General features: G+C 44.0%; 1 protein-coding gene across 1 annotated transcript in view; it reads right to left on the bottom strand.

Annotated features, from left to right (window-relative positions):
- Nucleotides 1–13,487, bottom strand: part of LOC137379892 (wee1-like protein kinase 2-A) — a 59,960-nt gene that overhangs the window by 6,914 nt on the left and 39,559 nt on the right. Inside the window, exons 6-9 of the mRNA XM_068051297.1 lie at nt 9,053–9,199; nt 8,083–8,193; nt 7,137–7,222; nt 3,801–3,971 (exon numbers count right to left, since the gene is read on the bottom strand). Coding sequence (XP_067907398.1) covers nt 3,801–3,971; nt 7,137–7,222; nt 8,083–8,193; nt 9,053–9,199 — 515 coding nt within the window. The remainder of the gene's footprint in view (nt 1–3,800; nt 3,972–7,136; nt 7,223–8,082; nt 8,194–9,052; nt 9,200–13,487) is intronic.

A 13,487-nucleotide genomic window follows, 5' to 3' on the forward strand; every position in this document is an offset into this window, starting at 1 on the left:
TGATTGTTTCCTGGGATGAGGGGGCTGTCCTAACGAACTTTTATACAGTCAGGGACAGCACTGAAACAGGCTCTTCAGCCCACAGAGTCTGTGCCAACCAACAACCACCCATTTATACTAATCCTACATTAATCCCATATTCCCAACCACATCCCCACCATTCTCCTCCCACCTACCTCCACTTGGAGCAATTTACAATGGCCAATTTACCCATCAACCTACAAGTCTTTGGCTGTGGGAGGAAGCCGGAGCACCCGGAGGAAACCCACGCAGTCACGGAGAACTTGCAAACTCTGCACAGGCAGTACCCAGAACCGAACCTGGGTCATTGGAGCTGTGAGGCTGCAGTGCTAACCAGTGCGCCATTGTGCTGCCCACTTTTGTTGCACCCCTTCAGAAGCATAGGCCAGAATTTTAGTGGATGGATGGGTGCCGGACTCCGACGTGAAAGTCGGTGGCGAACCCACTTCCGCCTAGCCCAGGGATCCGTCCAGTGTTTTATTACGGATCCCCAGGCTTTAATTGTCCCAAGGCAGGACTTCCACCCACTTGAGGGAGGAGGTCCCGCCTCAGTGAGCTGCCAGCCAGCCAATCAGCGGACTGGCAGCTCTTAGCCCCAGCAGCGGTGGCCACTGCTGGGACTGCAGCCCAGTCGACGCCATGGATCAAGGAGGGAAGGTAAGTAGGGGCATGCCTCACCAGTGGGATCGGTCCTTCCCTGGTGAGGCTGGAGTGATCATGGGGGGTGGGGGAAGGGGAAGGGGATATCTTGGGTCCCAGAGATGGGTTGGGAGGTAGGGGTAGCCCTCAAATCAGGGACTGTGCCCGACTCGCATGCCCCCTGGGGTAAAGACCAGCAGCTATTGCTGGGCAGCCTTTCACGTCCCCAGCACACCCACTTGCCACGGGTAAAATACCTGTGCAGCTGGGCGAGGGCCCTTAAGTGGCTGTTACGGATCTTGATTCCCCTCCGCCCACCTGACTGCTGTAAACTTGTCTGGAGGCGGGAGCGGGGCAGGTAGGCCTCCCAGAGCCTGCCGCTCAATTTTACACCACCCCCCACACCACCATCCCACCCGCTGGGGCAGCGTAAAATTCCAGCCATAGTCTTCCTTTGGCAAAACCAAAACTGCACACAGCATGACTTCCTTAAACTTTTATTCAACCACCCCCCCACCCACAATAAAGGCCAACATACCATTTGCTTGCTGTACCTACACGTTAATTGTGTTTTTGTACGAGGGCACCCAGACCCCAGAATCCCAACATCTACTGGACTCACCTTTTTAAAAAAAAAGGTTTCTTCCAACCGAAGGAGACAATATCACACTTCCCTGTATTAGACTCCATCTGCTACCTTCTTGCCCATTGAACCCAGTTAAAACCCTTTGCAGCCTTTTTATGTCCTCCTTACAGCTTACTTTCCTACCTAGCTTTTCACTATTGTGTCCAAGCTTGACACTCAGTCCCCTCATCCAAGTCATTGATTGTAATGGAGGCTCAAGCATTGATCGTTGAAGCAGATAATCAATAACACCCTGTTATTCTGAAAAGGACTTGTTTATCCCCACTGTTTTCTGTCCTTGAATTAACCCTCTATTTGTGAATGCCTTCTGAAAATCCAAATATACTATAGCTACTGGCTCCCCTTATCTACCTTGCTAGTTATAACCATAAAAAATGATGAGTCAGACACTACTTCCCTTTCATAAACTATGTTGACTCTGCCTAGTCATTTACAGCAGATGAGGCCACTCAGCCCATCAAGTCCATGCCAGCTCTCCACAGAGCTAGCCAGTCAGTCCCACTCCCCTGCAAGTTTACTTCCTTCAGGCAGCCATCCAAATTCTTTTGGAAGTCATTGATTGTCTCTGCTTCCACCACCCTTGTGGGCAGAGTTTTCCAGGTCATTACCACCCACTAAAAAAAATGTCCTTCTCGTATTCCCTTAATCTTCCTACCAGGTCCTTAATATAATCTAATTTTCTGTACCACTGATGTCATGCTAACAGGCCACATTGTCCCCTTTTCTCCTCTCCTTTCTTGCAGTGGGGTTACACCTGCTACCTTCCAATCCATGGGGACTATTAGAATTTCAGGAATTCTGTAAGAGCAAAACCAATGCATCCACTATCTCTATGTTCACTTCAAATCTTATGGACCCAATGGCATAAACCCTAGGGTTTTGTCAGCTTTTAATCCCATCAATATTTTTTCTATACTAACATGACAAAGTTCCTCACTCATTAGATGCTTGGTTCCCATAATTTCCAGTATTCGGCAGTGATTAGCTTTTACAGAGGGTGAGGCAGAATAAACTTCCCTCTACACTGCTGCTGTATCTGCCCCTTTTCCAATTTCCTCTGCTCACCATCTATCCCATGGTCTAAATGCCCTCACCCATTACAAGATGGGTGAGAGGTTTGATGAGATCCTGAACGTTTAAGCATTAACAAGCACTGAGCACCTCACCCTGGAAATCAGTGTTACCAGATGGACAGGGATCTCTGCAAACTAGGTAGAACAGTTCAGTGCCTGATTCAGGGACATTCAAAATTCCAGTTCCCACAACAATATGGAACTCAGCCATAAAACAAAAGTCTATATACCCATTCTGCTAGCCAGGAAGATCAAGCTGGGACAGCCTGTAAACAAAAAGAGGTGTCAAACTAAAAACCTAACTGAAAGGTGAAGTAACAGAGAGGAGTTAGGAAAAAGGAGTTGCACAGTGCACACAGTCTGTTCCACATCCCCTGTCCTTTGCTGAGTGACATTTGTAATTTGAAGTGGAACTTTTTCCTCAGCTCACCTGAACCCACCATTTTATCTTACTTCTGTGAAGTGTCTTGGGACATTTTAGCTAGGTTAAAAGGTGAATTATATGTTATACACAACACTTGAACATGGGGCACAATAGATGTCTGGGGGGAGAAACAAACACCATTTTCAGATAGCTTTTGCTTGAATTTCAGTTGTGCTAAAGCCACCAAAATGAAAAGCAAATGCAAAGTGATGTCTGTCACACACAAGTCAGTCAATGGTGGGAATGCTCCTCCCATTCAGAATGATAAATGTACTGTCAACTTACTCATTAAAAAGAGATTAGTCCACTGCATGTTTTATATTTCACTTACAAATTGGATATCCATGAATATCCCAGTCATGAGATGGACAACTGCATCACATGATTTAAGATGCAAAGATGTAGCAGTTACTGAGTTGTTTGCAGTCATCAACTTTATATAAGGATTGTGCAGCCCTGAAGAATGTTGCCCACAGCCCAGGAATGGGCACAGCCCCAGTACCAGCTCAGACCAAACTTATGGGTGATGTGGAAAGAGTTAGCTTGGAACAGAGACAGGAACTGTATGGGTCAAGTTGGTACTGGAGCCCACGGGCAAGCAGACAGGGTTGTGTAGTGTTGTCATTACCCCTGGAATATTACAACTAGGCCATGATCCCACAAGCAGCAGCTGTCCTCAGGTTCCTTGTCCAAGTGGCCATCAAATAGCCAGTGACCAGGGATTTTACTCGAGGACGATTTCTGACATCTTGGCCCGACCTCAGTCAGCCGCCATGGATCTACTGAAGGATATGAAGATCGATCAATCCAGTTGTGACAAGGGCATAGCTGGAGCTTCACTATTCAGCTTCTGATCTGGGCATGCTCTTTAGAAGCACAGGGTAAGCACACACTTCACTGACATCCCTCACTTAGCCCTCTCCATTAGTCTACCATCCCTCATTGAACCCCCTCCCCATTAATGATTTTAGTTGGTAGACTACAAAGAATTACTTACTTTCATTAGGCTGAAAAAGTCATGTGACAGCTGCTGAGGAATTGTGGGAAGGTTGCCCTGCCTGATGTAATGCCAAGCCATGTCGTTCTGCGGTAGTTCCTCTGCTCCTGCTGCCAGTGCCATAGTGAGACCCAGTGCAAAGATATCAGCTTTGGGCAAATTTGAATAGTCCTAAGGGATCAGAATACATTGTGTTAGCTACAATCTTGTAAATAATGGCATTGTTTAGATAGAGTGTAATAAGGATTAGGGTTGCATTTATATAGCACCTTTCACAATCTCAGGATGTCCCGAAGTGCTTTACAGCCAGTGAAGTATTTATAAAATGTAGTGTCTGTAGCAAACAGCCAGTTTTCACACAGCAAGGTCCCAAACATTTATAATGACCATATCATTCTTTGAAAGTATGAGTGTTGGTTGAGGGATAAACATTGGTCAGAACATGGTATAATTCCTCTTCCTCAAACAGTCAGCTATGGCTCAGTAGATAACCCTCTCGCCTGAGTCACAAGGTTCCAGGTTCAAGTCCCACTCCATGGTTTGAGCACAAAAATCAAGGCTAAGGCGATATTTCTTAACTCAAAAATATATTCCATTGTGAAAGAAAGACTTTGAGAAGTATGCACCATCCATGACCAACTAAAAGTTAAGGATGGTATCAAATTGAAAGAAAAGGCATACAATGCTGTGAAGATTCATGGTAGATCCAGAACACTGTTGGTTTCTCAAATTTTCCCAATGATTTTTAAAAAGAAATTGGAATGAATGAGTAAACTTAACATGAAATGTAAAAAGACAGCAAGGGCTTCGACAAGTATATATGAAAAAGGAGAGCAGGTAAAGTAAATGTTGGTTCCTTAGAGGACAAGACTGGGAATTAATAATGGGAAACAAGGAAATGACAGACTGAACAAATATTTTGTATCTGTCTTCATGATAGAAGACAAAACATCCCAACAATGGTGGAAAAAAATCAGGACAAAAAGGGAGGGAGGGAGGAACTTTAAACATGCAAAATACTGGAGAAAAAGTGCTAGGAAAACTAATAGGACTAAAGAACAACAAGTCCTCTGGTCCTGAAAGTCTGCATTCTAGGGTCTTAAAAGTAGCTGCAGAGATAGTGGATGCATATTGGTTGTCATCTTCCACAATTCCCCAGATTCTGGATGCCAGATTGGAAAACTGCAAGTGTTAACATCCTATTCAAGAAAGGGGAGACAGAAAACAAAATATAGCCAGTTAGCTTAACGTGTGTCATTGGGAAAATGCTGGAATCCATTATAAAAAGTAGCAGCAGCACATTTAGAAAACCATAATAAAACCAGGTCAACTCTGCTTGACTGTATGAAAGGAAATTTGTTTGTGCCAAATTTATGGATGCCCTTTGAGGATGCAACAGGTAAGGTGGATAAAGGGGAACCAGTAGATGTAGTGTATTTGGATTTCCAAAAGGTATTCAATAAGATATCACATAAAGGTTTACTGCACAAGATAGAGCTTATTGTGTTGGGCAATATATTAGCATGAATAGGGGATTGGCAAACTAACAGGAAACCGAATTGGGATAATGGATCTAGTAACTAGTGAGGTGCCACAGAAATCACTGCTGGGGTCTCAGCAATTTACATTCTATATTAGTGACTTGGATGAAAGGATAGAGTGTACTGTAGCCAAATTTGCTGACGATACAAAGATAAATGGGAAAACAAGTGGTGCGGAGGATAGGTTAAGTGGACAAAAATTGACAGATGGAGTACAATGTGGGAACATGTGAGATTGTCCACTTTGGTAGGAAGAATAGAAAAGTAAAATATTTAAAGAGAGACACTACAGAATGCTGCAATACAGTGGGATCCGTGTTCATTAATCACAAGGTTAACATGCAGGTAAAGCAAATAATTAGGACGACAAATGGAATGTTGGCCTTTATTGCAAGGGGGATGGAGTATAAAAGTAGGTGAGTCTTGCTACAATTGCACAGGGCATTGGTCAGTACTCTACACCTACAGTACTGCATCCAGTTTTGGTCTCTCTACTTTAAGGATATACCTGAATTGAATGCAGTTCAGAAAAGGTTCACTAGGCTGATTTCTGGGATGAAGGGGTTGTCTTTGAGGAAAGGTTGAGCCGATATTCCCTGGGGTTTAGATGAACGAGAAGTGATCTTATTAAATACAAGATCCCGAGGGGGCTTGACAGGGCAAGGATGTTTCCCCTCTGAGAAAATCTAGAACTAGGGCATACAGTTTCAGAATGAAGGAGGGGGGGGGGGGGGGGGGTCTCCATTTAAGATGGAGATGGAGGAATTTCTTCTGAGGGTTATTAATCTTTGGAATTCTCCCCAGACAGCACTGGACGCTGGGTCATTGAATTTATTCAAGGCGCAGTTATGGATTTTTGATAGACAAGAGTCGAGGGTGACGGAGGGCAGACAGGAAGATGCAGTTGAGACCACAACCAGATCAGCCATGATCTTATCAAATGGTGGAGCAGAGCTGATGGGCCAAATGGCCTACTCATGCTCCCAAGTCCCATGTAAGTAGTGTTCAGAGGAGCTTGTAGCCCATTTATTACAAAAGGAAATTTAGAGGGAACATTGGTGGCAAAGCAATTAGTGTGTTAGCACAATGGGTGTGGAAAGCAATATGCAGACATGAAAACAGACCAACCACATGGACTATTACATTCAATCATCGCTATACAGGAAGTTGGCCTGGTTTCAACACATTGAACAAAAGACTGAGATAATGCCTCATCCAACTTTGTCATTATACTGCAAAAGGGTTGTTAATAGGCCTCAAGACAGGGAAATCACTTGTAGCCAACTCATTGAAATCTCCAGCTGGAGAGAAGGTTATAGTAGATAAACTTCAGACAAATAAATGGCAGATAAGGAATAGTTGTGAACTCGTGAAAAAAAAGTGAATTTAAAAGAGATATCAGGAAGATCTCTTCTATTCAAAGAATTTTTTGGAATAATCTATTGAGCAGAGTGGTGTAGACAAACTATTAGGCCTTTGGAAATTAGTCTGAGGCCTGACTATGGGCAGGGTGAGCAGAAATAAACTGCTGGCTTGAATAGCCTTCAGTCCTCCTTTGCTATTACAGAAGAACTGGTCAGCTTGACCGAGGAAATGGAGGTCAAAAAGGTCAAAGTAAATCTGTATGACCAAGCTGGGAGCTCAGTCATCGAGGGACCAAAGATAGATGCAACAGAAGAAACTGAGAATAGGTCCCCTCCCAGGGGGAGCTTCACATTTTCCACCACCAGCTCATTCGCACCCCAGTTTGGGGAGGCTACCCTTTACTGTATTTCTGTCAGTCAGTCATACTCGCCTCTTGCAAGATCTCATTCGCCAAGAAGCGGCTGTCTCCCTCCTCCACCTGTGGATTACATATCGATGTCACATGGCCGAGGTCACCTTAAAAGGCAGAGGCATTTGAGCGAGAATGCAGAGTCAGCTAGATCAAATACCACATCTACACAATGTAAAATTAATGCTAAGTAACAAATGGAACTAAATCAAAATGCAGAGCCACAGTATCAGCATTCCAAAACTGACCGTCCAAGAGGTGTGATTAAAATCAGGGGAGGAGCAGGAAATAAAGGAAGATTGAAGTGAGAATGGAAAAAAGTATTTGATTTTCGTCAAATGTTCAAAAAACCACCAAGAAACAAAAGCAAAATACTGCAGATGCTGGAAATCTGAAATAAATCCGAGAAGGGAGAAAGTTAGCGTTTCAAGTCTGTGACCTTTCAGCAGAAGAAAAGTTTGAAATGTAATAGTTTTGAGCAGGTGAGGGGAGTAAGAGAACAAAAAAGGGAAGGTCTGGGATAGGATATTAAAGAGATATTAAATGACAAAAAAGTTTCATGGTACAAAGCCAAATGGAGTGTTGTTGGGCTAGTGAAGAAACAAAAAAAAAGGTAGTCTAGATAAGGTATGAATAGCAAGATAGCCAGGCATCCAAGCACAAAATAAAGCGATGAGAAAAAAAAACTAGTTAAAAAAAGGAACAAAATGGTGGCGGAGATTATGTTCTAAAATTGTTGAATCCAGAGGCTGTAAAGTGCCCAGTTGAAAGATGAGGAGCTGAGCTTGTGTTGAGTTTTGTTAGAATACTGTGGCAGGCCAAGATTCCTACCATTAATGCTTTTCTTCCACCCACACCCCTGCCATGGATGTGCTGCCTGGAGGCCCAGTAAACACAAGTCGCACTTCCATTTTGTGCTTCTACAGTCCCCAAACTCTCCACAGGTACCACTGAAAAAGGTAGTTACCTATTTTGTATAGTATGTTGGTAGCTAAGGCTCCCTCCTCATCAGCATCACTGTCTTCTTCCACACTTCCAATCACATGCGGTATCACTCTTTGACAGATGAAGATGTTACCTGAGGGATAGCAGCAACAAATAGCAGCCTCCATTACTGACTGGGCCTTCACTATGGGTATGGGAATGTGTTAAACTTTGAGCATTGATCTCATTAGTGGGAAGCATAGTTACAGACAGCTATAGAGATACAGCACTGAAACAGGCCCTTCGGTCCAAGTCTGTGCCAACCAACCACCCATTTATACTAATCCTACATTAATCCCATATTTCCTACTACATCCCCACCACATACCTACACTAGGGGCAATTTACAATGGCCAATTTACCTATCAACCTGCAAGTCTTTGGCTGTGGGAGGAAACTAGAGCAGCCAGCAGAAACCCACGCAGTCACGGAGAACTTGCAAACTCCGCAGGCAGTACCCAGAACTGAACCTGGGTCACTGGAGCTGTGAGGCTGCGGTGCTAACCACTGTGCCACCCCAACATACAGGTGCCAACTAATGTACAAGTAGGAGGGATACAGATGAACCACCCTAGACATTCTTTACCTCTCACCCAATGTCCAATAATCCTTCAGCTCTGAAATATCTCTGAACAAAGGAGGAACCTCTGCTGACATTGGTAGTCTTAATGAGAGGCTAATTAAATGGCACTGCAATGGCTGAAAGTATTTGAATGACCAGTACAAGATGAACCCTAAGCCACTATACATAAGTTCAGGTAAGACCAGTTTAATAGGGAAATTCAAGTCAATAATGGCAGCTGTGGAACGATGAGAATTGTACAAAATTTCATAGGCAGCTGGTTAGTCTCCAATTGTTAGTTTATTTGTTGAAATATCAAATAGGCAAATTATCAAGCAGGTGATTCAGTCCTCATGGCTTTCCACTCCACACATTAAACCCCAATACTCACTCGGCTTGACGTCCATGTGAACTAGGCTGGAGCTGTGAATGTACTTCAGTCCCATTGAAACCTGCAGTAGAATTTCCTTCAGCTCCCCCTCCGCCAGCAATATTCCTTCTTGTGTGTTCACCATCAGTGCATCTGCTAGACTGCCTCCTGAAATCACACCAGATCCAAGGATTTCCTTGAAGTGAGGATGGTGAAATCAAAAGGAACCCGAAAAGGTGCAGCCTGGAGTCTGCTATTGATTGCACAGCCATTTCACTGCTCCTTCTAGTAAGGCAGGGAAATGACTAGAGTGTGACACTCAGCACAGGATATTAAATTTCATAAAGGAGAAATTATCCAGGGTTCACCATAATTCAGCAATGGGCTGTCATTGATTCAGGATAACTAACTCATGGAGTAGGAACAGACAGCAAGTGCCCTCCACCTTCCAAATGGCCCTCCCCAGTTCGGGTAAGGTTCTCCACATAAACCAAGGCAGCAATCAATCCAAACATCAGAGAACTGGTCATTTGAGAGACAGATCGATTAGCCAAAGGGCAAGTTTTCAAAGTGGACTCGTGAATAGGAATGTATTAAGAGTCAAATCTCACCAAACGCCAACATTCCCTTGTGCACAAAACTGCCAAGGGCAGGTATTCAGCTAAACTATGTCCTGAAGAGCAAACTGCAGAGTGAATGAAGCAGCTCAACATGAGAGTGCCAGAGTTCAGCATGCACCCTTGCCCTTCAGGGGCAGGGAACTTGCCCCCACCACCCCCCACTGAGCCAGACCCTCTCCTTCCAAGCATTACACTCCATATTTATCAATTCTGCATTAATGAAGTGAGGTGAGGCAGATGGTCATTGGAAAATAAGGTTTGGGGGGGGGGGGCAAGAGGAGACAAGTGCTGAAATTGACCTTGTGGGTCTCCAGTCATGGAACAAGTCCCTTTCTTCCCTCCACTTTAGATAACTAACAGCTTGGTGGCCTCAGACCCCACGGATTTGCCTTGGTTGCTTGTACCCTCAAGTCAGTAATGAACAGCACAGAGCCAGACTTTGAGACGAGTTGGGACGTACAGCTTCCAACACAATAGAGGAGACCCCCACTCGCAGTAGTTGGATGAGAGTCAGGTCAGTCTGGTGATTATTAGCTGCCAGTGAATCCCTGACTAGTGTTAAGTATTGTGGCTGGCTGTAATGAGTGCACCTCTAGAAGGTGCAGAGTAGAGGAAGAACAGAGCTGTACCCACCTGTGAAACAGTGACTTGCGAAATGGCATGATAAACTTGGTGCAGGGAGGGGTGGAAGAAAGTGGTAAGTAACAGTGTATGAATAACAGTGGCACAGTGGTTAGCACCGCAGCCTCACAGCTCCAGCGACCCGGGTTCGGTTCTGGGTACTGCCTGTGCGGAGTTTGCAAGTTCTCCCTGTGACTGCGTGGGTTTCCGCCGGGTGCTCTGGTTTCCTCCCACAGCCGAAGACTTGCAGGTTGATAAATAAATTGGCCATTTGTAAATTGCCCCTAGTGTAGGTAGGTGGTAGGAGAACAGTGGGGATGTGGTAGGGAATATGGGATTAATATAGGATTAGTATAAATGAGTGGTTGTTGGTTGGCACAGCCTCGGTGGGCTGAAGGGCCTGTTTCAGTGCTGTATATCTAAATAAAAAAAATATATATACAAGTTCAGTAATTAATTTATTTTTTATCTCCTTTGATCTAAAGAGTGGATACAAGGGATCTTTCTTGGTTCCAAAGTAGATGTACTCACTTCCCCGCATTGAACACCATTTGCCACAGTTTTGCTCATCAACATCCCTTTGCAACTTTGTTCCCATCTGCACTACTTATCGTGCCACATAACTTCGTGTTATGGGTATAGGATGGGTTGTTATGCCACTCAGAGAGATCATGGCTGATTTGTATCCCAACTCCATCCACTTAGCCTGGCTCTATATCCTTTTATACACTTGGCTAGCAAAAATCAATCTCAGATTTAAAATTGGCATCAGCTTTTTTTTTTAAATGGGTGACTTCTATCAGCATTTGCAAGAAGTAGCGTTTCAAAAATCAAATCACATCACTCCTTAATCTTCTATATTCTACAGAATACAAGCCTATTTTAGGTAATCTCTCCTCAGTCTTACCCATGGAGCCCTGGTGACAAGCTGGTGAATCTGAGCTGTAGTCCTTCCAGGGTCAATATATCCTTCCTAAGGTATGATACCTAGAAAGGAACAGTCCTGCAGTTGTGGTCTAACCAGGGCTTTGTATAGCTGGAGCAAAACTTCCTCCTTTATATTCTAGTAAAAGGCCAACTCCATTAATCAGATTTTTGAACTTTACTGCCTTTTAGTGATATGCATATGTGGACCCCTAAATCTTGATTTCCATTGTTCTTGCCTTTTCACAATTTACTTTGAAATAGAAAATAGGAGCAGGAGTAGGCCATTCGGCCCTTCGAGCCTGTTCCGCCATTCATGATCATGGCTGATCATCCAACTCAGTAACCTGCTCCCACTTTCACCCCATATCCTTTGATCCCTTTAAACCAAAGAGCGATATCTAACTACTTTTTGGAAAACATACAATGTTTTGGCCTCAACTGCTTTCTGTGGTAGTGAATTCCACAGGTTCACCACTCTCTGGGTGAAGAAATTTCTCCTCATCTCAGTCCTGAAAGGTTTACCCCGTATCCTTAGACTATGACCCCTGGTTCTGGACTTCAGCAACTGGTGTACGAGAACACCCAGGTCTCGCTGCATATTCCCCCCTCAGTTTATAGCCAGATAATACTCTGCCTTCTTGTTTTTGCTACCAAAGTGGATGACCTCACATTTATCCACATTATACTGCATCTGCTTTGCATTAGTCCACTCACTCTTGTCCAAATCACCCTGAAGCCTCTCTGCATCCTCCCCCCCACTTTTGGGTCAACTGCAAATTTAGAGATATTACATTTAGTTCCCTCATCTAAATCATTAATATATATTGTGAATAGCTGGGGTCCTAGCACTGATCCCTGCGGTACCCCACTCGCCATTCGGAAAAAGACCCATTTATCCCTACTTTATTTCCTGTCTGTCAACCAATTTTCTAACCATTGCAATACACTACCCCCAATCCCATGCACTTTAATTTTACACGCTAATCTCTTATGTGGGACTTTGTCGAAAGCCTTTTGAAAGTCTAAATAAACCACATCCACTGGCTCCCCCTCATCAACTCTACTAGTTACATCCTCGAAGAATTCTAGTAGATTTGTCAACCATGATTTCCCATTTGTAAATCCATGCTGACTCTGTCCGATTCTACCACTGTTCTCCAAGTGCTCTGCTATAAAATCTTTGATAAGGGACTCTAGAATTTACCCCACTACCGATGTCAGGCTGACTGGTCTATAATTCCCTGCTTTCTTTCTACCTCCCTTTTTAAATAGTGGGGTTACATTAGCTACCCTCCAATCTGTAGGAACTGTTCCTGAGTCTATAGAATCTTGGAAGATGATTTCCAATACTCATATCTATTCTTTTTGGGCCAAAATAGAGGACCTCACTTGCATTAAAACCATTCGGCCTCAGTTTTGCCCACACAACCTATCAATGGCTTTAATTCATGCTTCCATCCAAGTCTCATATGATGCAAAAAACAAAGTGCTGGAAATATTCAGGTCTGGCAGCATCTGTGGAGAGAAAATTAACATTTCAGGTCTGTGACCTTTCATCAGAACTGGGAAAAGTTAGAAATGTAAAAAGTTTTGATCAAGTGAATGGGAAAAGGGAAAAAGAATAGAAGGGAAGGTCTGCGATAGGGTGAAGGGCAGGAGAGACTAAAATAACAAAGGTTTATGGTGCAAAGCCAAAGGGAGTGGTAATGAGACAAATTTAAAAAACGTCTAGGTGTGAATGGCAGGATAGTAGGCACCCAAACACAAAGTAAAAGAATTGAAGGGAAAAAAGCAAAAAAAAGGGGTAAAAGTTGCAATCTCCAATTGTTGAACTCAATGTTGAGTCCAGAAGGCTAAAAGTTCCCAGTCAAAAGAGGTGCTGTTCCTCCAGTTTGTGTTGAGCTTCATCAGTTCACTGTAGCAGGCAAAGGACAGAGATCAGAGTGGCAGCAAGTGGGAGAATTAAAATGACAGGCAACTGGGAGCTCAGGGGTTATGCTTGTGAATTGAGCTGAGGTATAACCACAAACAGTCCAGTCTGCATTTGGTCTCTAATGTAGAAAAGATCAGTGAATACAGAATAGTGGCGCAGTGGTTAGCACCGCAGCCTCACAGCTCCAGTGACCCGGGTTCAATTCTGGGTACTGCCTGTGTGGCGTTTGCAAGTTCTCCGTGTCTGCGTGGGTTTCCTCCAGGTGCTCCGGTTTCCTCCCACAAGCCAAAAGACTTGCAGGTTGGTAGGTCAATTGGCCAATACAAATTGTCCCTAGTATAGGTAGGTGGTAGGG

The sequence above is a fragment of the Heterodontus francisci genome, chromosome 18 (assembly GCF_036365525.1).
Source record: "Heterodontus francisci isolate sHetFra1 chromosome 18, sHetFra1.hap1, whole genome shotgun sequence".
In the NCBI taxonomy this organism is placed as follows: Eukaryota; Metazoa; Chordata; class Chondrichthyes; order Heterodontiformes; family Heterodontidae; genus Heterodontus; species Heterodontus francisci.